Source organism: Symphodus melops (assembly GCF_947650265.1).
Source record: "Symphodus melops genome assembly, chromosome: 2".
Classification (NCBI taxonomy): Eukaryota; Metazoa; Chordata; class Actinopteri; order Labriformes; family Labridae; genus Symphodus; species Symphodus melops.
In genome coordinates, this window is record NC_136692.1 from 16,859,585 (window position 1) to 16,884,914 (window position 25,330).

A 25,330-nucleotide genomic window follows, 5' to 3' on the forward strand; every position below is an offset into this window, starting at 1 on the left:
CTTAAAATATGTTAGTATCACAGTCCATCACTTTTATTTCCGATTATTCCTTCAGTACTTGAAGTCACAGATACGTCTCGTTACCCATGATCCTCTTGTGCTTCTGAGCAGCTGAGCAGTTTCATGAGCAGTACGTTAAGGGGTTTTTTTCTTGTTTGCTTTTGCTTTTAACCAAGAGTAATCATGTCAGAAGATAAATTAGAATATTGCACACACACACGGGTTTAGTCTTTGGTCATCTAGCTTCACGTTTATCATGTTTGAGCCGCATAAAAGTGTCAAACAGCAAGCTAACTGTTGCTAATGTTGACTAAAGAGTAAACACTGACATAGAGGTTCCTTCTTAGCCAAAAAAGGTTTTCAGTGTTCGGTCAGATGTTTGTTGTAAATAGCATTATTGTATAGTAGGTGTTTATAATTTCATTAGGACATTTGGTTTGACTTTTTTGTGTGTTTACTGTCATTTGGAAACAGGGTGGTACAAGCATTCCTTATTAGTGTGGAGATCCAGTCGTCAGTATGGTAAGCCAGGACCTTTATAATTCAGCGGTGTCCTTTTTATACAAATGATCTCAATGTTACATGTTTAACTTTTCTAGTCTGTACTGAGTTTGTGCCCAACAATCTTCTCCTCTACAGGGTGAAAGAAAAGGAACAAACAAGTACTACCCTCCAGATTTTGATCCTGCTAAGGTGCGTATTGTGTGACTGAGTCACTATTAGTGTGTTCTGGATTGTGTTGAAATGTAAACGCTTCGAGGCTAAGATATGTTTTCATAACACTCTGTTTCTTCAGCATGGATCCCTCAATGGCTACCATGGGACCCATGCTCTGCGTGAGAGGGCCAGGAAACTGTCACAGGGCATCCTCATCATCAGGTGAGGACACAAAGAGAAACAACAAATGTTTTTAATCCATTTGCTGACATGTTTTTGCTGTTACAATTTAAAAACTATTGATTTTGCATTGTGGGAGTACACAAAAATAGATATGGTCCAGAGAGATATGGTCAACAAGTTTAGAGAACCTGCAATCTACTCTGAGTTGTCTTTGGAGTGTTCTTACCCTTCAAATAAAAACAAGGACAATCCTGCCGTTGTTCTTTGACATTCAAGTGTATGGACTCATTCACTGCTTTTGTCTGTCAAGGTTTGAGATGCCCTACAACATCTGGTGTGATGGCTGCAAGAATCACATTGGCATGGGTAGGTTCTGAACAAAATGATGACCCATTTAGTCAGCTACACAGTTTCACACTGTGCATGTATTTATTTATTTTTTTAATATCCACGAACACTGCTGTGCTGCTTTGTACAGGGGTCCGTTACAACGCTGAGAAGAAGAAAGTGGGGACTTACTACACCACGCCAATCTACAGGTAAACTCTTTAACAGTCTGAGCTCTGTGGTCAAAAAAGTGAGAAAACATCCAAAAATCTTTGTGAACAGACAGAACTTTATCTTAAATTACTAGTAGGTAGGTAGATAGATAGATAGATAGATAGATAGATAGATAGATAGATAGATACATACTTACTTTATTGATCCCGAGGGAAATTCATGAGTACTTGGAAATGATAAAACTGTCAATTTTTTTGTTAGCATCAAACAACAGACGAGTGGCACCAAACGCTTTTTCCCTTGACCGACAGAACACACGTCCTGTGATGTGTCCTGTGTTACACATGCCAGTCATTTAGCCCCACAGAATGCTGAAATCGCATCTTTTTGTCTCCTCCAGGTTTAGGATGAAGTGCCACCTGTGTGTCAACTACATCGAGATGCAGACAGACCCGGCGACTTGCGACTACTTAATAGTCAGCGGAGCAAGCAGGAAGGAGGAACGCTGGGACATGGAGGAAAACGAGCAGATCCTCACCACAGGTATAAGCAGTCATTGTAGGGATACGATTTTTCACAAAGGTGCACTATGCTTCTGTTTGCCCCCCTCATGATCACCTCTCTCCTCGGCCTCCCTGTGCAGAGCGGATGGAAAAAGAGAAACTGGAGACGGATGCCATGTTCAAACTTGACCACGGTGGGAAAGACAAGGAGAAGCTCAGAAAGGCTTTGCCTTCTCTGTCCGAGATTCAAGACCACCAGTCCGGCTGGAAGAATGACTTCCAGCTCAACAGTACCCTTCGCAGGAAGTTCAGGGTAAGATGTCAGTTCTTGGGGGTTTTTTTAAATCCACATTTATTGGTGTCTTCTTACTGTTTGTGTGCTCATTCTTTCTTTAAGCATCACCGCAATCGAAAGGAAAGTAACACAAGCGTTAACAAGAAAAGAATGTGTATAAAGCCCAGTTTCCACACAGCAGTCCTGTACGGATCGGTACAGTTTGGTACGGTTTGGTTCAATTAAGCCCCATCCCGTTTGAGTTTCCACAGCCACCCATGCCCTATTTGGTAGGCGGAGTGTAAGCCGGATGGCGATAGCCGCTAATGTAAACTAACGTCATATGATAGCAGCTAACAGCTAACCGCTAACTAATAAATTCAACAAAGGAGAAAAACGCTACACAAACAAAACCAACACTGGAGACATCCGGTAGTTCATCCACTTCACTGGCATGTGCCTCTTTATTACAAGAACTCAATCAAGCTTTGTTTCAGAGAAGGCTGTGTGCAGCGAGGAGGAATACAGACGTAAACAATCAGCTGTGTATTACAGTCAATGGTTTAAACGCGGCGGAGTTTTGTTTGCCGACGTAATGCGGGAAGTTTCAACCAATCAACGTATTGCAGTGTTTAGCTCCACCTTTTCGGGTCAGCTCCACATTCTTGGCACCCCAACGGATGGGTCCCAAAAAGTGGGACGGTACGGATCGGTTATTTGGGAATCTTTCCTGGGATTAGTCTATGGAAATGCCGCAAAATGCGCACCATACTGAGACGAACCGAGCCGGACCGCTCGGTGGAAACGGGGCTTAATTCTATACAATCCACTGCTCTGTATCACCTCTGTTTCTCACTCTACCTGTGGAAGTCAAACAAGTGCAAAAACTGCATTGAATTCCTGCACGTCATTTTATGCTGTATGTTTAACATGGAGCATATTTGACAAATAAAGCCTTCCTACCTACCTATTAAAGAGACGCAACATGAGCTCCAAAAACGCACAGTAATCACGAGTAAATCTCTTCTTTTTGCATAAGAAGCAGTTTTGCCATCTTCACATATCTTGAGTTTTTCAAATGCTGGCACACTTTGAGATCACCTTTGCATTGTCTCAGTGGGCTGACAGCTCTGTTTCTTACTTTGGGTGTGCAGACACAGAAGAAGATTCAGGCTGAGCAGGAGGAGAAGGACAACATAGTGAGGATGAGGACCAACCTGTCCATCCCGCTGCTGCCAGAGAAGGAGGAGGACAAGAAACTGGCATCGCTTCTCACCTACCAGGCGCCTGACTGTAAATAACACATGCAGCGTTTTATCATTTCACATATGCGGATCATTTAGGATTAAAATAGATCTCTGCCCCGGGCCTGATGTCTCTACATGAGCCACAAAAATGAACCAGACCATCAGAAAAGACGACTGATTTATTTCTATGAAATAAATTTTCTGTGTGTGTTAGCGCTGAAAATTAGACCTAAACTTCACACCCATCTGCAGTATTTAGAGTAATCAGGCAAGAATACATTGATGCCATCAGGCTGTACAAATACAAGAAACACTCTTGCAAAAGCTGAGCATCAAATGAACACAATCAAATTAAACTTAAAAAATGTAGCATAAGTTCAAAGAAGCATCTTGCTAAAATAGTTTAAAATCAGGCTTATCGAAATCACAATCTTAGCACTGTTTAATTTTCAGCTGTGCATTAATTACATAAAATAATCAGGATGTTTTATAAACGTATAGATACATCCATTGTAGTCCATTACTGATTTTCTCCACTCTCTGCTCTTCCATCAGCCTACGAGGACAAGCAGCACAGCAAACGGAAAGAGATCTCCTCTCGCTCGTGGTTCAACTCGTCCTCGGCTGCAGCTGGAAGTGCAGCAGGTGGTTTGCTCCATAAGCTCAGCATGCAGGGCAAAGAAGCGGCCGTGGCCAAAGCTCTGAGCTCCTCGCCCAGCCCCCTGATCCTCAAACGTTCGGGAGCAGCGCTAGTCAAATCTGAACCCTGTGCCACCGTCAGCAGCAGACTGTCACAACCTGAACTCATCACACGCGATGGAGAGATCTCAAAGGACAGCCCGAGTAAAGTCGCTACACACCTGGGAGGGGAGGGTGCAGAAACAAACGGCTGTAACTCCAGGGAGACGCATATCGAACAGGAAGCAAACAAAGGACAAATAAACATGAAGGACTCTGGGAAGGAGACGGGTGGGGACATGTGTTTAGGAGCAGTCACATCTCTGGTTGCAGACTACAGCGACTCGGACTCGGACCCTGGACCATGAGGCGGAGTGTGAACCTTAATGGACACTTTCTGTGTTTTAGTGAATGGATGGTGGAGTTGAATTTTGTGAGAGTTGAAGACAACCTGTTGGTGTTTTATATCGACCGTGAAACATCTGAGATAATGTTTGCTGCTTTCCAGTTTCAGTTGAAATCACAGATGTGTAAACTCACTTGGGCTGAGTATTAATAGTCTAATCCCTTTAAACATTGACCAACGAATCAATGAGCTGCTTCGGTCAATCCCTATTAGCTGCATTTAAACCTTTTTGTCCCCAAATTTAGAAAGTCTTCTTGCAGCCAATCACAGCTCTCGTTCTTTTATTTAATGCAGTGTGTGTGTGACTTGCATACCAGCTCAAACAGTCTGTGAGGTTATTGTTTATACACTCTAAATGTGATAATGGAACAAACATCTGGATGAGGGGAGAGATAGGGATATTCTACACAGTTGAATGTTTCCCCGTACATGATTGGAATTAAAGGAAGTACTTCTATTATTATCTTTACACTTTAAACGGTCTGGTGTGGTGCTGCGATTGTTACATTTCGAACAGAACCCTGCCCTTATGCTCACATAGGAAATGTACTTTTTCCATAAAGCAATGTTTGAAGTAGGAAGTGGATTTCTTGCTGCTGGTCTGCAGAATAAAACAACAAACACGTCGAGTTTAAATGTGTTATTTGATTTTTCTTCTGCAAATGTCATCTGGCACTTTGTAAAATTAAATGTGAATTCTACATTAAGCAATGTCCACTGTTGTCTGTTTTTTCCTTGATGTTACAGATGACACTTGCTCTTGCTGGTTCCTCCAAAGGTTGAGCTCTCGAGCTTCAGGAATGTGCCTCATAGTGTGGAAGTGCTGGGATTGTTTTTCTGTGTGTTAGGCAACATAGTTCAGATGTACTCTGTTAGCGGTCCCCTCAAAGGCCACAGTCCACTGAGGCTTCCAGTCAGTCAACATGGATCGCTGGAAGCTGCATAATATTTTACTCCTCATGCTTTTCTGTAACGCCGATGGACAGTTGTTTGACCTAACGAGAAGGTATTTTATTTCAGATTGTTTTGACAGTTTCTATCTTTTGTTAAATACTTTTTACTGAACTCTCTGTGTGTTCTTCACAGTCAGCCTTGGCGTGGAAGGTATGTGTATTTGTTGCATAAAGTATGTATAAACGGTAAACTCCTTTATTGTTCTTGTACTTGTAAGTGTTTTTTTTTTTTTCTCTGAATCTGCTCCTCAGATTTGAGCCAATTGATCGATTCTGGGAAATCCACCAGTAAGTAGCTAAAGATAACAGAAAACGTATGATCAATGCAGCTTTAAGATGAGTTTCCAGATGATTGAATTATGAAAATATTTTGTTTTTTCATTCTGAAATGTTCAATGAGTTTAGTGGTAGTTGATGAACCATAGCTTAGCTTTTATTTTTTCTATATCCTCTAATATGTATTTGATGTTTCCCAATAAAAAAAAAAAATCCTTACCATCAAGTCGGGAGACATAATTTGACATAGCTCGACAGCTTTTGCCTTTTCAGTTGTTATCTCAAGACACTCTACAAAAGAGCAGGTAAAAGACCTGTCTTTTTGTTATGTTATATGTTAAGACCCAGCGTTAATCCACCTGCGCTCAGCATCATTTAACAAAGTTATAGAGGTACGGAGAAACTGCCTTTAAGAGGCAGAAACATGGATCAGAAGCAGCAGACTTGTGTTGTACAGCCCCCTGCCTAAACTGAGTTGGGCTTGGAAAGTGGGATAGAAGGAGGTGCAGAAAGACAGATATTGATAGAGACAAAAAGAGAAACAACAACGACGTGTAGTATTGGCAGTAACCCAATTATGATAACAGACTGATCAGTGTCATCTGACTGATGACTCACATGTGGCCGGGTTGAAGCCAGATTTTGACTTTTTTTTGTTGTACCTGCCTTGGTTTACATTGTCATGTCATGACTGAAATCAATACTTTTTGTCCTGTTTATTTGCAGTCTACCAATCAAAAAGGACCTCTCTTCTCCGAGGTACAGTTCGCTGGATGCCTATTCAAAAAACAATTAATAAAACAGTTTAACTTTATTGCTAATCCAAGCATTTTATTCTGTGAACATTTACCATCTGTTTACCCCTTTAATGGGCTTTATGAAGTGCCCCGATACCTGGGATAGTTTACATGTCAGTTTACTAAAGTGGTCTTCAGATTGTTTAATACTTCCTGCAGAGTGAGACAACCGGCAGGACACTGTTAATAAGAACATCCCTGTGCTGCATATTCTGGTTTCTGCAGGTTCAAACTCCTGGCTCCAGACTTGCTGCGAACAGACAGTCAGGAGAACATCTATATTGAGGGCGATGGCCTGTCCAACCCTGTCACCGTCTCCATCTCTATCCAGGACTTCAGTAAGACCACCATGCTGCTGCAGGACTCTGCCGTACTCAGTCAGGAGAATGGGTACCACATTCTCAAGTCTATACAGGTGACTCACAAATGTAATTTTCCTGATAGTCTTCGTAGAGCAGTGGTTCTCTACTGGTCTACCCTCAAGACCCATCACCAACTCCTAAATAATAAATCACAACACAAATTTCTGATATTTTCAACACAACTCTTTTTTTTCCGGGCACATATCCACAAACCACTGAAAACAGCTCTGCGACCTACTTTTGGGTCCTGAACTAACCAGTTGAGTACCACTGGTGTAAGGGTTATATTGAGCGCCACGTATCGAGGCTAAAGGTCTGACTCCCAGCTCAGCTATTGGCTGTGTGTCATTCCCCGCTCTTTTTATACATTTCATACTGTCCATTACTGTGAAAAAGAGTCTTTTTAAAATGAATGTTAACTGAAAGTGTTGAGATAATGACACAGAAGGCTTAAAAAGGAACGTGCTAGAATTTTCATAAACCAAACAGTTCTTTAGCACCATGCTTTGAAGTCATTATGAAATGTTTTTTTAAATTTCTTTATTCTGAACAAAATACCTGAAAGCTTTCCTGCAAAACAGAGATTAGGATGACTGCCTACCTAAGGGTATTTGTCTCGATATTTTATGAAAATAGTTATGCTTCCGTTATTCTAAACATCATCCTGTATATCTTATTTGACCCCAGCTTCCCTCTGACCTCCTGAACCGTGAAGAGAAGAAGAACAAGTTTGTGCAACTGTCGGTGACCTTTGGGGACTTCCACACTGAGGAGAGGACGTTGTTGGTGTCCTTTCACTCAGGATACATCTTCATCCAGACGGACAAACCCATCTACAACCCTGGAGACACTGGTGAGTACTGAATACACACACAGCCTAAATTTAAAAAAAAATTAAAAACACATTTTTCTTTAGAGCCATGTTATGTATCTGATTTGATCTCTTGTTCATTTTCAGTTCTGTTCAGAGCCTTTGTGTCCTCTCCTGCTTTCAAGGCTTTCAACAGCTCCATCACGATTGACGTCCAGGTGAATGACTAATGTATGAGATGAATCACGGATTGATTGCAGAAAATGTATCTGCAGCTCTTTGATACTAAACCAAACATTTAGTAAATAGTTATACATTTAAATATAAACGCAAAGTTTAAGGCATAGTAAGGGTATATGTTTCACTTTTGACAAAATAAAAACAGCTAAATAGAATAAACTGTTCTCCATTATGTATACGATAATGACCCAAGTAAATGTGGGACTTTTCAGGGGTTAAAATAAAGCAAAAAGAGTCTGAATTCTTTGATTTTTGATCTGCAAGTACAATGAGATGACTTCAAAGACAAAATGGATTTCGCAACATTTCTGTGACATCCATTTGTTTTACATAACCTGTGTGTGTGTGTGTGTGTGTGTGTGTGTGTGTGTGTGTGTGTGTGTGTGTGTGTGTGTGTATGTGTGTGTGTGTGTGTGTGTGTGTGTGTGTGTGTGTGTGTGTGTGTGTGTGTGTGTGCGTGTGCGTGTGCGTGTGTGTTTCAGAACACAGATGGTGTAGTGGTGAAGCAGATCTCCAGGTCCAGAGCTGTTGATGGCGTCTTTAGAGACTCTTTAGTTCTCTCTGAAATTGTCAAGTGAGATCCTTTCTTTTGGTTTTGTATTATAAATGAACCCTGTTGAGAACTAAAGAAGCATTGACAGTATTTTATCAATGGACCATATCTAAGAACCCCTCTTTTGGGGAGCAAAGATCCCTCACATCTCACATACCAGTCTGTCACCAAAAAATTCAAGACATTGTAAAATCTTGGCTGTAATATATGTAAGGACTGTTATTAAGTCAACAGTTTCATCCAGGATTATTCAACAACCTCTTAACTGAATCAACCACTCTGTCATCATGAGCATGATTATTTTCCTGTTGCCCTATGTTAGGTTAGATTGACGAGATGACCTTACTAAAATGGCAGAAATGACAACTTTAAATACGATTGTGTAGTACCAAAACATGCACAATGTAGTTTCTTCTTCATTTGGATTATTATTATTTGTTGCACTTTGAGTGACCAAATTTAAAAGGATAAAATCAAAGAACTCCAAAAATCTGAGGTTACAAGTTTTCTATTTTGATGACGATTGTTTTTCTTTGCTATAGGCATTTTTATTTTAAGTACTGTAGCCTATATGAAAGACATGTATAGGTATGATACTCTTTGAATCTGCTCCTCTTATGAATATACTGTACATTTAACTGACTTTGGTGTTCCCACCAAATAACCATCAGTGCCGCCAGATAGTCCATAGGTTCTATACTTCTAGCAATTCTATCTATCAAATTCTAGTCATCAAATAAACGTCCATGGTAACTGCCCTTTGTTGAGTCGCCGGGGAAAAGCTGTTGCCGTGTCTTTATGGTGGCCTTTTAGCTTCCCTTCTGAACTCCCCACTTTAATTGCTTTATTTGGGCCGAGTGTGGATCTCATCAGGTTTGCTCTACTGGACTATAGTTTCGACGTGCTTTGGAGAAAGTATATGATAAAAATAATAAACTAGTTTATTTGGTGTAAGTCTTACAATGGAAGACTTCCTTTTATTGAGTTTGTTATAATACATAACAATAATGAATCCAACAATTGGTTATGCGTATGCTAAATCCCTCCTGGGTATAAGCTAATATAATAAAGCTGCTTATCCTTCGTATGTGAGGCTCTGAAAGTTCAAGATGAACTGTTCGGGAGAAAAGTCTCTGCTCTCAAAAATGAGGTCGTCCGGTCCTCCGAGGTTGTCTGCTGCTCTACCTTCATCTCTTTATATATATATATATATATATATATATATATATATATATATATATACTGTTGCAAGTGTGAGTACATGTGTGTCATAATAATTTGCATAATGCTGCTGCAAAAGGCAGTTAAGTCTCCACACTTCTCACATCATAACATCAAAACTGGGTGGTTATATGAACACAAGCAAACAGTTCATGACAGTTGACAGTTCATTTTGAGATCCCTCAACACCTTAAGGAAATGTTAGCATGCTTGCTAATATACTGAACTAAGAAGATCGTTGCATGGCTGAAGACACTTAGATTAGAAATGTACCAACCAATGAATGCATTACCTTCTGATTTGTGATTATCTCTAATGTGACTGTTTATGTGTGGCAGTGAAGGCATATGGAAGGTGATCACAAAGTTTGATCACTGGCAGCAGAACACTTTTACTGCCAATTTTGTGGTGAAGAAATATGGTAGGTGAAGTTAAACTGTTCTGACTGCTGTTTTTTGCTTGTAAAATCACACACAAATATTTCACTTTAATGCTACAAACAATGCCAGTCCGACATCATGGCCATATGTAATATACCGTAAATTCCGTACTATTGAGCGCACCTGGATATAAGCCGCACCGGCTAAAAATAAGTAAATAAATGTATTTGTACATATATAAGCCGCACTTGATTATAAGCCGCAGGTATCCACGCTATAACAAGAGCTATTTACACAGACGTAGGCTACCGGTAACATCCGCAAATACTGTAGCGTCCGTACGGACGTTAAAGGACGACGAGAGCGTTCAAATAATAACTTTTAATAACCCGATCACTGTCGGCCGTGACCACGCCATTTACAGCAGAGAGCAACACATAACTTGCCGTAACAATCCAACTCTCTCCCCCAGCGTTCTCTCATACAGCCACTCAACACGTTCTCGCTGGTGCATTCACTGACTCTCCACATAATCGGAATTATGAACACATTATCAACTACTGACTTTACAACATGAACCGTTACAATACGAAGCCTTGCCGACGGTGTCTGTAACACGGCTGATGAAAAAGATGACCGTAATATATTTCACAAGAAAAAGTCCATCCATTCACTGCCTCAGAATGACTTCATTACTCACTTCCTCAGTCTCTGTTGTCGCTGTCAGTGTCATCTTAACGTGCAGCAGCTCTGTTAGCTTCTTTGACAGCCAGGTCGATCGCCTTTAACTTGAAAGCTGCATCATATGTATTTCTCCGTGTGTTTTCCATGATGAGGGTGCGTGCATGAAGCGCAAAATGACTGATATTAAGATCCGACGTGACGAAGTCAAATATTTTTGCGGCAGAAGCTCATTGTCCCCCATAAAAAATCCATGCATTAGCCGCACCGGAGTAGAAGCCGCAGTGCTCGAAGTGTGAGAAAAAAGTAGCGGCTTATAGTCCGGAATTTACGGTACATAATTATCCTCTGGTCTGCTGTGTTTCAGTGCTTCCTGCCTTCAATGTTACCTTGACGCCCAAGAGGTCCTTCCTCAACCTGGATGACACTGAACTCACCGTAGAGATCTCAGCAAGGTGGATTGAAAAACACTCACACACAGATGCTTTTTGTTATGAAACATTTGTTTGTCCACATTCATTTATCATTTAAAGGAACTCTGACACCTACACTACTTCTAACTGAACAGATTATTTTCTCTCCGACAGATTATTTTTTTCCAAATCAGTTTGTGTCCAATGTGAAACCAAATGTCATGCTTGACTTAACTCAATTAACCCAATCCGTGCATCTAACATAGTTGTACTGACCAGATGACGTTTTTAACGTTGTGAAACGTTCACAATTTGGTTAAGTTTGTTATGAATAGTAGGGCAGAAAAAGTTGGACCTCAAATTAAACTGCTTCCCCTGTTTCTCCATGCCGGTCCTGTGCTGAGGTTTTTTCATGTACCTAGTGGATGCAGTATCATCTTTTAAAAAGTGAAAACAATGCAGAAGTGCCTTAAATCTCCATGTTCTTAAAAAAAAACACTCTGATTGATCTACCAGAAAATGACCAAATCAATAGTGACTGTCAGTAGCGATGTCTTCTTCAGTCTTTGGTTTAATCGTAATATAGATTACCTAACCCTGAACTGGCCCCTCCAGTCACAAAAATGTCTGAGACCGCAGCTCAAGAAGGAACTACTGGAAATATAAACCTTGTTCATAAAGAAGTATGATGATAAAAAAAGAGAACAGAAGGAGAGGGAAATGATCAAAGCTGTTGACTGTCAATTTAAGATTTTTTTATTGTTTGTGTGTGTGTGTGTTTTAGGTACCTGTATGGGGAGCCGGTCCAGGGGACGGCTTATGTTGTGTTTGGAGTGAATATCAACAATGAGATGCGCAGGTTGCCTTCAGTAAAGCAGGTTTCAGATGTAAGTTACTCCTCATTTACACAATTCATCAGCTGCTGTCAAGGATTGAACTAATGTCAAGTAATTCTAAAACGGGTTCTTGTTGCAGCTGGATGGAGGAGTTGTAACTCTGAGCATGGAGGAGATAAAGAGCGTATACCCAAACATCAGATCTTTGGTGGGGAAGTCTGTGTATGTCAAGGCTTCTGTACTCACTCAGTCCGGTAAGAACATTGTGTTATCAGATACACAGGAAAAACACATTGTCATCCCTATGACAAATTAGTACACATATGAGTCAAACATTATTGAACATGTTTTTTCTTTAAAATCAATATCATTTACATTGAACCCTTACCCTAACCCTTACAAAACAAACTGTGTTGAACCCGGTGTAGTGTGCTGCTGCCAGTAATGAAGTATTTGCTTTGCTTTTTGAACTCTAGCCCCAACATTGAACTTTTCCAGTATGTCACAATCAGAACTCTGTTTATGTTAGCCTTGTGCAGGATAGATGGTGTAATCCCAGAAATTCCACCTTTGAATCCAGCCTGAAGTCAGATGTGACTCAGATGTGACAGAGATAGTTAGGATTTTTTTTAATAGGTAGGAAAGTCTGTGTACTAAAATGCTGTTTTTAATACAATATCAATCCCAAAAATGATCAGAGTTCTATGTTGCCAGAGCTTTTAGCCAATGTTTTTGGCACTTAACTGACAACTTCAATTGATACTTGGCTGATCTTTTGTTAAAAAAACCCCGTTTTCAATAAGTTTTAAACTTTTAAAAGAATTAAAAGTTGTATTGAAGATCATTTTTATTTAACCTTTATTTAACCAAGAAAGAACTCGTTAAGGTTAAAACTCCCTTTATCAAGAGTTTCCTGGCAAAGGCAGGCAGCAGCACAATTAACACAAACAAACAGCAGCCAAACATACAAATACAAAAAAAAATGTTATTAGAAATGATAACTGGAAATGTCTGTCAGGATCAGCCAAACATCTACAGTCAGAGGTTTGACTCTAAGTCATATAACATCCACTTAAGAGCTTCTAACGAGACCTGTAAGGTCCTTATCACTTCATCTCACTGCTTAAGAAAACAGTTTAATAGAGCTGAAGCAGGCCAAACTCCACACCACGCATTTCCATTTCCAATCATTACCTGGTCTCGGCTGCACATGGACTGTGAGCACTTTAACATTTTCATGGATGTTCTCCAAACATTATTTATATATTTATGTCACTCCTGAACTGTGATTCCACAGTGATCTGAAAGGTGGGTGGCTGATATTCAAATACGACCTCTGGCTTTTTTCCCTGCATCAGATCACACTCTCAACTTTATTCCGACTCTGTTTACTGTCCTACCCGGAAAATAAAAATGAAAAAATTAAATAAAATTAAATAAAATTAAAAAAAACTCCTGATAAGAGCTTTAGGTTTATGGTCTACTGTAGGTCAATGTTTACGTTTATTGTGATTGGTCTTCATCTTCTTTTTAACATTGTGCCTTTTTTTGTACAGGCAGTGATCTAGTTGAAGCAGAGAAGACTGGCATTAAAATAGTGGAGTCTCCCTTTGTGTTATCCTTCAAAGACATACCAAAGTACTTCAAGCCAGGCCTGCCCTTTGACTTTACAGTAAAGACCATCCTCTTACATCCAGGGACTAAAACTGAATATTTACATTTCGTATTTTGACCAATGGTTCTTTCTGTTCAATAACTGTGAGGGTCAATATAAAGTGAAATCACAGTGAATTTCCTACACTTTTGTCCAGATCCAGGTCAGCCACCATGATGGTTACCCGGCTCGTAATGTTCCTGTTAAGTTGAACATGTTGGACACGCCCCTCATCGTCTCCGGCAGCACCAGAGTCACCATCAACATGCCGAGTAATTCACGCCAGCAAACCATCACTGTAAGAAAGACTGCACGATGACTGACAGAACATGTGTTTTATCTATGCATTTTACTTTTTCACCATTTAACTGTTGTTGTTTTTGTTGTTTTAACCTCCTCTCAGAATCACTGATACATGTCATGCCTTTGTAGAAAAAAATGAAAGGATTTTTATCAGTTAGTAATATTCTTGACTTCCCTCATATAGTGTATAGGTGATAAAAAAATGTTCACACATAATATCACAATGTAACAAATAAATTAATGTCTGAGCTAAATATCTTAACTGTAGATGCCAATATACTCATAACTGCACCGAAACAGCAGATATTTATTATGAGCTTTGCATCACAAGTAGCTCTCAGATGAAAAAAGGTAGAAGTCCCCCTTGGCTTTCCCCCCAAAAGTTCAACTTGACATATTTGGTATCTCTGAGAACTTCTAAATTGATCAAATTCCTTTATAATTCATTTTTCACTGTTAGCCATGTCTTTATTGTCTTTGATAAGAAAACTAAAACAGAATACAGCATTACAGTGCATACCAAACAAAAGAAATATGGAAAAGGAGACTGTACTGAAAATTTGACCTGTTTATCAGTCCAAACTTCATTTTGCATGCTATTACCCTACCCTTTACTTACAACCACTGAGAGACTCAGAGGCAATCCATCTTTTAACCTCCAGGAAACAAACACTGAGTAGGGACTTTACATTGTTTGAAAAAACAAAATCACAAGGATATACAACATATTTACAATGCACAATTTAGGGTTGAGAAGCATCAGATCAAGTGCCTTCTCCCAGAAGATTATCAGTGGAAATGTTTTTCATACAGGGAAATGAAGGGTTATTCTAAACTAAATAGAACATAGAGCTGCTTAGAGATACCACCTAAGATTTAAAAAATGCAGTCTACCTCTTTGGTTGAAGGCAAATATGACAAGAAAAGCCCTGTCTTGTAGTCTCATCAGGCTTTTTGTTACCTTAGTTGGGGATAAAACACAATCTAATCTAATTCTCTGCTTACAGCATGTTGTTCCACAATCAGCTGTTGGCATATATTTTGTTTCTTTAATTGATTTTTCAGGTTCAAGGCACCACTAATTTAATTTCTGGGCATTGCTTAAAAAGCAATTGTTAATCTAAATATGAATTATTCACATGATAATTGCAGCACTTCCTTACAGTACAAAACAACATTTTGGATCAATTACAAACATTTAAAGGACAAAGTTTCAAAAGCATGAATGTTAGCATGATGTTGGATAGTAATTTGCACGCTTTTTATTTGTCCCTCAAACATGTAATAACCATTGTCTCTCAGTTATTACCTTCTTGATTTTAAAATGGGTTTTTTATGCTGTTTTTGGGCCTTCTGCAGTAATGTTACCTCCTTTCTGATTTTCAAGAAAAGAATATATAATTTATAGATAACTATCTTTTCTGTTTTTCCCCAGGCTGAGACCACTCAGGCTGATCTGAGACCAGAGCAGCAGGCCAGACATCAGGAATCAATCTTTTCATATGTCAGCCTGAACCATCGCCAACAGAACTACCTGTACATCTCCACAGGGAAAAACAAGGTGTCTGTAGGAGAAACGCTGTCTGTGAAGCTGAGTGTCATTACAGCAGCGCAGACCAACAGGGATCTCATTCAACATGTTACATACCTGGTGAGCATGTTTCCAATACACACACACTGTTAATAAATAAATAATAATAATAAACAAAATACCGTACTAAGTAAATGAGAAAAGCAATCTCTATTGTATACACAGTTATTTTCACTAATTATCGATTACACACATTTTTTATGGACGATAACAGTCCAACAGTGTCAAAAGAAACACAAAAGCAGCTATCACATTCTTTCCTCAACTTAGATTTATTTATATACCAACTTTCATAAACAACAGCATCCAATGTTTTGGGGCATAGCAAACAAAACATTTTATTGCCCACGCTTGTGTGGAACACATGAAGTACATTTAAAAAGAGAGCATTGGAGGACCTTTGTGTTCAGGCAGGAACATGACATGAAAGATGATCAGTGATACACGCAGGTACAAGGCAGTTTAAAAACAAGCAAGACCTTTGGGTTGACCAGTGCAAAGTTGAAATGCAACAATATTTACGTGACTTTGTTCCTAATCCATCTCAGGTGGTGAATAAAGGTAAAATCATCGTAGCTGAGCGTGTGAGTGTGACCGGTCAGTTGATCACCAGTATTGGACTGACGGTTACACCGGAGATGTTGCCCTCGTTTCGTTTTGTGGCATTCTACTACATCTGGACAGGGCAAGAGGAAGTGGTCCCTGACTCCGTCTGGGTGGATGTGGTAGATTCCTGCGTTGGAAAGGTGGGTGAACATCAGCTCAGTCTTAGTGGCTTTCCTGATCTATTTTGTTATCTTTCTTTTGTTTTCTTGAAATTTAGGATTCACCAGTTTCTTTTAGTCTTTTTAAAGATCTTTATGAACAATAAAACATCACATCTTCATCGTAATCATATGTATTACATAGATAAACACATTTGCCCCTTAACAACCTCCCACCCCATCAACACATTACAGACTTGTATAAAAGACACAACAGAGTGTAGCAACTATGCGGAAAGGTTACGTCAATGAAAGGCTAAGATTGGGCCTAATAGCTTATCAGACATGCTGTCCCAAAAAAATACTGTGAATGTAAATGTAAATTAAGTTTGACTTTTAATTAACGAAAAAAAGATCATCAATTTATGATAAAGTACCTTAACTCATAATCACAGTGATGTACAAACAATAGCAGTCAACAAGAAATACAGCGATCCAGCTCACCCTCTCTCTTCCCACAAGAATAAAACAGTTGAGTTTTCAAATCAATTTAACACCTCCGCCCATACCCATGTGACCCGCAACCCTCTTACTTCATATGATCCCACAACAAATGATATACCAATAACCCAAAAACACCAAAACACAACAGCCTTACAAATACTTTGAATAAACCTCATGGCTCCAACACACAATACTCCAAAAGGAAGCAGGTTAAATATAACATTGTGCCAGTCTGAAAGGGTTGGTGGCTTTTGTAAAAATCCATTTAAGTAATAAACTTTTCCGTGCGGCATGATGTAGTGTCAAATTTGGAGAGACCCATACCCAGGCATGGGCCCCAAGAGCCTAAGCCGGGACTCCAATATTCACCCAACATTTTTTCTGCTCTGAGTCTGAGTTTGTCATTTAGGTAGAATCAGAGTCTTCAAAGTTTGCAGAGTGTTCCTCAAAGTCAGGACCAGAAGACAGCAACATCTGTGATCAGACAAGCTTTATTTATCTTTATAGAATCCAAAGGCAGTGAAATCCTCAGCTGAAGGAACTGATACAAACATCAAAAACATCCATTTTTATACCTTTTGATTGAGGCGTTGAGAAAAACTTCTCTACACCTTTTTTACTTTGTCTCAGCGGTTGGCATGATTGTTATTGGTGGTCAAACATGTTATTTTATTCGACCCTCCTCGAGGCAGTCTTTTCCTGTGGTGCCTGTTTATGCCCATTTTGAACTCGATCCAGTCCATCAGATTTATTTGTTTTTCTTAATCACAGTCTTATCTTTTCTCTGTCTGCACTGTCCTAATCGGGGTCTTTGGTACCTTAAGCCTAGCTGTCATCTTATGCACTTGCTGCTCATGCTTACAGAGCTGGTACTGTACAGGATGAGCTGCTGTTATCTTGGCCTCTGCATCTACAGGCAGAGCTTTGGGCTCTCAGCTCATTGCATGCACAACAGGTGCAGGTTACATTTCTTTACCACAGTGGATTATGCTAACAGTTTATAATGTGCTGTACACACTGTATTCACTAGATTGAAGTTTATTAAGACATAGAGTTTACTGAGCAACAGGTGCTGTCTTGTGACCACGCAATAATGATGATGACAATATAGATACGCATGTCTACAGGAAAAGGCACTACAATAGGTTAACACAGTCGGTAGTTGTTGATTATGGGTGCACTTGATTTGTGAAATAAATCAATTTCTTAGACTTTTTATATATATAATATATATATATATTCCACACATTTTTTAAGTATTGTGTAAAGATGTTGAAATTTAACTATAAAGAAACAAAGACTCTTTTTGATTTAACTCTGCCTTGTAAAATATTTCAAATTATTTATAATGGGCTCAAATGTTTGAATATGATTTCTGCGATTTTAAATTTTTTACTCATACTGTTTTTCCGGTCTTTTTACCCTTGTATATACTCATGATTCTTTCTCGGTCACAGCTGAGTGTGGGGCCAGTGGACGGCATACATCGAGACTACAGACCTGGAAAGACATTAAGTTTTCAGGTCAGAGGAGATCCAGGGGCAAAAGTTAGCATGGTGGCAGTGGACAACGCTGTGTTTCTGCTCAACAAGGACAGACTGACACAGAAGAAGGTGTGTGTCCATGTGTTTGACTTCCATTGAGCCCTGTTACTTAAACATTATTACAATATATGAAATAGCATAAAGCCAACTGAGTCTTGTCAATCTGCATACAAATAACAGGACATTGAAATGTCGTGCCGTGCATATGATATGCCTTGCAACACATACTGACTGGTTAAGGTTAGGAAAAGTGATTGGGAGAGGTTAGAATAGTTGTCTATGGGTAACCCTTTGACTCCTCCTGATGAAAGTTAGGGATTGGCGTATCATATGCACGCAAAATTACAATTTGGCATATGCATGGCACGACTTTTCAATGTTGTGTTATTTGTACGCAAAACTGTGAGACTGGGTTCAATAAAGCTGAGAGATTGAACGTGTCCTCTAGATCAAAATGTTTAGTCTGAACTGTTCAATGTTTATTGACAACTGTCATTTGTTAAAGATGTCACATTTGAACATAGACTCGGTTTGTGCAGGGGCTTTTTACAAAAAGCTAATATAATGATAGAAATTTAAAGAGCATTTATACAACACTGAAATAAATTAAAATTAACATATTGTAACATGTTTGTATCAAAATGGATCAAGTCATAACAAGAGAGGATTTTTTTTTGGGCTTAATGAATAGCTTAGACTAGGTTTTATTGCAGCTGCAAGAAAAGTATTTTCAGGATTACCTTTAAGTGTTTTTTGTCACACCCGCAAAAAAAAAAAGCAGGAGGTTCAAATTCAGAGTTTGCCGAATATGACACTTTTTATGAGCAATGCAGAGACGACATATGACCTTTCAGATGTTTTTTTTCTTTAATATGTATTGTGAAATCAGTTATTTTCATGGGTACCTTTTTTAGCTGAATAATGATTGCGTTCTCCTTCTTCTCAGCTCTGGGATTTGGTGGAGCACAGAGACATTGGCTGCACCCACGGGGGAGGCAGGGATGCCAGGGCAGTGTTTTCAGATGCAGGGCTGCTCTTCTCCTCCAGCACAGGATTCAAAACCCAAACCAGACAAGGTCCTCCATTTAATGTATTTAAGCTCTTTTTTTAAATTATTTTTTTAATGTTAAGCACTTTGTGACATCTGCTCTTGAAAGGTTCTAAATAACAATATGTACTGAAACTGCTGTGTAAAACACTGTAAAACTGTTTTTATTGTTATGTAAATCTTTCAATGTCTTCTTTTTAACTTTTTATTTTTTATTGTCTTGTTAAAACCTTGCATGTAAGGTGTCCTTGGGTTTTTTGAAAAGCACCCTCAAATAAAATGTATTATTATTATTATTATTATTATTATTATTATTATTATTATTATTATTATTATTATTATTATTGTTGTTATTATTATTATGATCATTGTTATTATTATTATTATCATTATTATTATCATTATTATTATTATTATTATTATCATTATTATTATTATTATTATTATCATTATTATTATTATCATTATTATTATTATTATTATTATCTAGTAAAAACATTTGGAACAGTTTCTATCATTTCACATCTAGTTTACGAGCACACAAAATGGTTGGTGTTATGGTAAATAGATTTGAGCTTGTATAGCTTTCTTTGCGTCATCACACTAACCAAAGCGCTTTTACACTAAGTCACACCTACCCATTCAAATATTTATATTACAGTGCTGTGTATTGACAATCAGCATCATCTGATGCTCTGAGGTGAAACTCGGATTCGAATCAACTTCAAGCTGATAAGCTACAGGACTGGCTCACAAGCATCCATGTAACAAAGGCCCAAAGCAAATGTGGCAACCAGTATATAGGATAATATAGGCATGCAATGGCTTAAGAAGCGGGTGACACCCAAATTAGCAACAAATGCTGGGAAGAAGATTTATGTTTTGATCCTCCCCTTATAGCACTGCAGTGCCCTGGAAGAACCAGAAGGAGGCGCTCTGCTGAACTGCTGAAACGTAAAGCCCAGCTGGGTGAGTGTCCTCTTATCATTAGTGGTTTGTTAAGAAATGATGAATTCAGTATAGTGTAATCTTCCTAATAGATGCTAAACAGAGCAGCATTTGTGGTTTGACACTCCCAAAGTAAAATGTAACTTTACACATTGCTATCGTATTGCTGATATTGATCATTATTATTAGAACTGAATGCTCTCTGTTTGTTCCCTCTCCTGCACTCCTTCTGCCTCCAGAGAATTATTACAAGGAGAAACTGACGAGTCGCTGCTGTAGGGACGGCCTCAGGGAGATCCCCATGCCTTACTCCTGCACGAGGCGTTCCTTTTACATCACAGAGGGCTGGGAGTGTATCCGTGCCTTCCGATACTGCTGTGCCACATACAGAAACGAGGAGTTTAACACCGAGATTCCAACCACCCCACCACCCATGACCACAGCTCCTCCTACCACCACCACCACCAGACGTCCTCTTTTTCAAGCTGTTCCTTTTGGAAGAGATCTGTCTCAAAGACTAGTACCCTACTCAAAAATGAAAATTGGTAATTACTGCACCCCTGTCCTTACAGAGCAACAGCAAGTGTTAAAACTTCACATTTTACTTTGAGGTGAAGTGTTTTGATGTTACCCAGTTTAAGTGTTACTCTGCGTTTATTAAAGATAGGATACATAGCTGTGCGAAATTATTACCTTCCATACAATACCATACTATAATATATGAGAAGAAACAATACAATACGATACGACACGATGCAATATTTTAAGATATGCAATTACATAATATAATACTACTGGCATCATTTTCCCTTTAGGACATGTTTTCTCGGACCTGAACGCTGCCTCCAAAGTAGTATGAATGAAAAGATCAAAAACACAGAACAAGCAACAATCGACCAAGAAACATGTGAACACACAAACGTTTACCTTTGACCACAACAAACAACATATTCACATTTTCAAATGGGTTAAAATGCTAGCTGTTACAATAGATATAGTAGATATGTTAACAGACAAAGAGTAGCCTAAGGTCCTTTACCTGCTTTTTGTAAAGTGTCTTAAGATGACACTTGTTATGAATTGATGCTATAGAAATAAATAATTGATTGATAAAGATTGATTCATATGCTAAATATGGTTTTAGGCTACTGTACTGACCTACTAGTTTAGCTAATCACAAAAAAGGGATACTGACTCGCTGATAATACCATACCTATTGATCAGAATCAATTCATCCATTTTTTATTTTATTGCATGCAAGTGAGCATGCAAAACAAATTTTAAAAAAAGCAAGCTAGTTAGCCTTGATATGAAACGTTGTGCAAAGAAAAAATAGGCTTTCCAAAGTTTTGTGACTCATGTATTACCTTTACTGGACAATGAGGAGAAACACATCACCTTTTGTATGAGACCTGTATAAGATTCCACATTTTTATTTTGTCAAGTCCACAAATAAGGCTTTTAATTGTGTAAGAAATTGTCTGTGTGGGACATTTAAAAGGTGTGATTTAAAAGGAAGAGGTGTAATAAGACTTCCTATTTATACTTTTACATAGATTTTGGATTACCTGGACCGCCTGAATCACCTGTATTGTACAGGAAAATGGCCACAATAAATACAATGGAACGAGAAGATGTGGTGATGGAAGATGTTGGGAAGTATAAAGAGGTTGAGGAGTATGAAGAGGATGAAGAGGAAGATTGGGAGTATTTGGATGAGACTCAAGTGTATCTGCGGTTCAAGTTCTACGAGTCCTGGTGGATGGAAGTTGACCTGCCCAGCCAGACAGACAGAGACGGGTGAGTGAAAAAGTCTGAACAAGTCACTTTTTTTGTTCTATGATGTGAATAACAAGAAACATCATGAAGTCATTTACTTTGTTTCATCACAAACAAGTAGAACTTCATATTCCCTCCGTTGTTTCATGTTTGCTTTGATCACAAAGGACAGCCAAAAATGAACAATATGCATCATGTCCTGTATTAAATTGTGTGTGTGTGTGTGTGTGTGTGTGTGTGTGTGTGTGTGTGTGTGTGTGTGTGTGTGTGTGTGTGTGTGTGTGTGTGTGTGTGTGTGTGTGTGTGTGTGTGTGTGTGTGTGTTCGTTTCGTAAGCCCTTGTTGATTGTGAAATTGCACGTCCATGCGGTTTCGCTACAAACGTAGTATTTTTTAAAGTTACATCACCTTTGACATGCTAATTATTGCACTGGATGTATATTAGTCATTATATTAAGCACTTATTCGTACCTTGTTTTACATGGAAATAGTCTAAGCAAATAGACTAATTAACAAAGTCTAATAAGCATGAACTCAAGAGTTTGCTCTTAATACCGTCCTCATTTCTGCTTATTGTTAGTAAGTTATTTGTGTTGAACATGGATTATTATTATTTACATTCTTTGCCCTTATAAGGTAGAAAAAGAATATTCCTATTTGTAAGGCAAGGCAAGTTTATTTATATTGCACATTTCAACAACAAGGCAATTCAAAGTGCTTTATACAAGACATCAAACGCATTATGACAGAGGAAAGAAAAGATACATTAAAAAATCCAGTATTGCTTATTCACAACGATGTATAGGTTCTTAAAATTGTTTTGGGTCTGTTTGTAATAAATGACTACCATAGGTAATCAGCTCAGTGTGCACACAAATCTTATTGCTTTAAAGTCCCTGTGACTGTTAAAGTCTTGTGTCCCACCGGACACAGATTCACCGCCTGGTCTTACTCGTAACAAAATGAATTCTTAATAATCCACCCAGGGATATGAGTTCACAGTTTGATCTTATCTGTGTCGAGTCACAGCTCAGAATGTTGTGAATTTGTAAGTGTTAATCAGGAGGGTATCTGAAAACTTTGTGTTAAAGGCCTTAACAATAGACTATGGCCATGTAAAATAAAGTACTAAGTGCCTAGTTATGACTAATAATCAGCGATACTGATTAGCATGCTAATAAGCATAGTCAGTAGTAAATAGTGTGTCCTTTTTTTAAATTGTTGCAGTTTCAGAGTTCATGACCTTCTCACTAGTAATAACACACATCTTTTCAACAGGTTGGCCACAAAGAATGTGAACCACCCCTTACCTGACAGTATCACAGAGTGGGGAGTCCTGGCAGTAAGCTCATCACCTCATACAGGTAGGAGGAGGAGGAGGAGGAGAGGGGGGTGGAAGTCAAAGTTTTCAAAAACAATGACTAAAGAGCTTTCAAAGCTTCTCAGCAAGACTTGAGCACACATGGTTTGTTCTGGATTTTTTTTTTTTAATCATCAAACCTGCACTTGCTGCTTGAGCAGTAGGCTATCTATTTCATTTTTCTCATACTTTTTATTAGATTGACTGATTGGTTGAAAAATCTACCCATAATTGCTGGTACAATATAAATCCATGTAAATTGTCAATTATTTTGAAAAGGTTTTGTTTGTTGTGCGTTTTCTCTTCATCATTTCAATCCCTTGCTCCTAAAATCACCAAAATCACAGAAATGGAAGCTTCTGCTTTTGAATAAGACAGTCTATAAACCCCAGTGAAAATGTTTCAGTGGCTTGATAATTGAATTTCTATGAAAGCATAGAGACCTACATCTTGTCCTCACATTGTTAAATTCCTCTAAGTCGGACATTTTAATCTCCAAATGACAATTGCACAACAAATAGTAATTCACTTGCACACATTCACAGAAGACCCGTTATAAATGACTTTTTTGAATGCCTGCAGGTTTCTGTGTTGCTGAGCCGTATAACATCAGAGCACGGAAGGACTTCTTTGTTGACCTGAGGCTGCCGTATTCAGTGGCGAGGAACGAGCAGGTTGAGATAAAAGCTGTGGTCCATAACTACGGCTATGATGAGATGCATGTAAGACAAACTTATGCTTTCTTATTAACCAAACGGGGAATTGAGGATATACAAAGGACATTTTCCTTAAAAAGTGATAAAGTTATTAAGTCAGAAATTATTGTTTGCAGATATCTTGTACGCTAAGTACAATGTGAAGCATGCTAACATTTTCTTGTTGGCACTAAACAGAAAGCCTGGGAGATGTTTTGCTACAGAATTGATCTGACAGGCATTGCAGTGTCTGTAGTGGGATGCTGCACATTTACACATGGTACATTAGAAATTAAAATTAGGTAGCAATCAATCAATATTTTTGATATTTTAAGCACCATATTCAACCTCATAGTTGTGCCCAAAAATGTCAGATGATCCAAAGTCAGAATGATTTGTCATCATGAATGACCTAGAATATTAGCAGCACATCTAAAAGTAGTTGATAAAATCATGTGCAGACCTAAATGATGAACCCACAGACCAGTCGCTATTATAGCACTGCTAATAATATGAAACAAAAAGGTGATTTAAGCTCCCGTGTTCTGTGTCCCAAGTTTTTTTTCCGCTGGTTATGAAATCAACTGAAATAAAACTGATGTCTTTTTATGACCTACACTACATAGCTTAAGGCAAGGATTCTCGATGAGGAATTCATGTAACCGTTTAAAAAAAAAAAAGCAAGGTGAGATTTTTACAGATGTGAAGGACAAGATCAGAAAAGAGATAAGAGGAACCACTTTGTCCACACGTGTCACCAAAACTAACCAACACAATACTTCCTTACAGATCAATATAAAGGTGAGTGAAATCAAGCTTTATTATGTTGTGACTGTATCCGTTCAGGTAAGGGTGGTGCTGATGAAGACAGAAGGCATGTGCAGCATTGCCTTCAAGGACAGACACACACAGGAGCTGACACTTGCCCCCGGCTCTTCCGTGATGGTACCTTACACCATTGTTCCACTGGTGGTGGGGAAGCTTCCTCTGGAAGTGATGGTGGTTGGCAGAGACATGACGGGAGGAGACCGTATACAGAAGCTTCTACGGGTGGTGGTGAGTGACTCTTGTGGATTATGTTTATTGGAGTTATAATGATGGTTGTTATGTAAACAGGAGCCCTTAAAGTCTGCAGTCCACTGCTAAAACAATACAGTTGAAAAACTGGATTATTTGAATATGGCAGTAATTTTATTTCTAACACACCTCTGAAAAAGATTTTATTACAG

The 25,330-nt window shown here is 38.7% G+C and overlaps 2 protein-coding genes across 2 annotated transcripts in view; both read left to right on the forward strand.

Annotated features, from left to right (window-relative positions):
* Positions 1-70: 70 nt before the first annotated feature.
* Positions 71-5,156, forward strand: yju2b (YJU2 splicing factor homolog B). Its single transcript, XM_079336690.1, has 10 exons — positions 71-130; positions 475-522; positions 640-693; positions 797-879; positions 1,151-1,206; positions 1,319-1,379; positions 1,742-1,884; positions 1,985-2,157; positions 3,273-3,411; positions 3,921-5,156. Exons 2-10 carry the CDS (start codon positions 520-522, stop codon positions 4,409-4,411), a joined length of 1,203 nt encoding a protein of 400 aa, XP_079192816.1. The 5' UTR covers positions 71-130; positions 475-519; the 3' UTR covers positions 4,412-5,156.
* Positions 5,157-6,745: 1,589 nt separating this feature from the next.
* LOC306818893 (complement C3-like) overlaps positions 6,746-25,330 on the forward strand; it is a 28,719-nt gene continuing 10,134 nt past the window's right edge. Inside the window, exons 1-20 of the mRNA XM_079336624.1 lie at positions 6,746-6,890; positions 7,525-7,690; positions 7,796-7,866; positions 8,371-8,462; positions 10,001-10,083; positions 11,091-11,178; positions 11,921-12,023; positions 12,112-12,226; positions 13,529-13,644; positions 13,784-13,924; positions 15,365-15,580; positions 16,069-16,266; positions 18,186-18,341; positions 19,219-19,348; positions 20,221-20,289; positions 20,508-20,813; positions 21,825-22,068; positions 23,325-23,410; positions 23,989-24,128; positions 24,948-25,157. Coding sequence (XP_079192750.1) covers positions 6,825-6,890; positions 7,525-7,690; positions 7,796-7,866; positions 8,371-8,462; positions 10,001-10,083; positions 11,091-11,178; positions 11,921-12,023; positions 12,112-12,226; positions 13,529-13,644; positions 13,784-13,924; positions 15,365-15,580; positions 16,069-16,266; positions 18,186-18,341; positions 19,219-19,348; positions 20,221-20,289; positions 20,508-20,813; positions 21,825-22,068; positions 23,325-23,410; positions 23,989-24,128; positions 24,948-25,157 — 2,796 coding nt within the window. The 5' untranslated portion in view covers positions 6,746-6,824. The remainder of the gene's footprint in view (positions 6,891-7,524; positions 7,691-7,795; positions 7,867-8,370; positions 8,463-10,000; positions 10,084-11,090; positions 11,179-11,920; positions 12,024-12,111; positions 12,227-13,528; positions 13,645-13,783; positions 13,925-15,364; positions 15,581-16,068; positions 16,267-18,185; positions 18,342-19,218; positions 19,349-20,220; positions 20,290-20,507; positions 20,814-21,824; positions 22,069-23,324; positions 23,411-23,988; positions 24,129-24,947; positions 25,158-25,330) is intronic.

Excerpts from the sequence above, each read along its gene's own strand:
- yju2b (XM_079336690.1), top strand. Across the intron at positions 1,885-1,984 it reads CGAGCAGATCCTCACCACAG|AGCGGATGGAAAAAGAGAAA; the intron begins GTATAAGCAGTC and ends CTCCCTGTGCAG. Across the intron at positions 3,412-3,920 it reads CACCTACCAGGCGCCTGACT|CCTACGAGGACAAGCAGCAC; the intron begins GTAAATAACACA and ends CTCTTCCATCAG.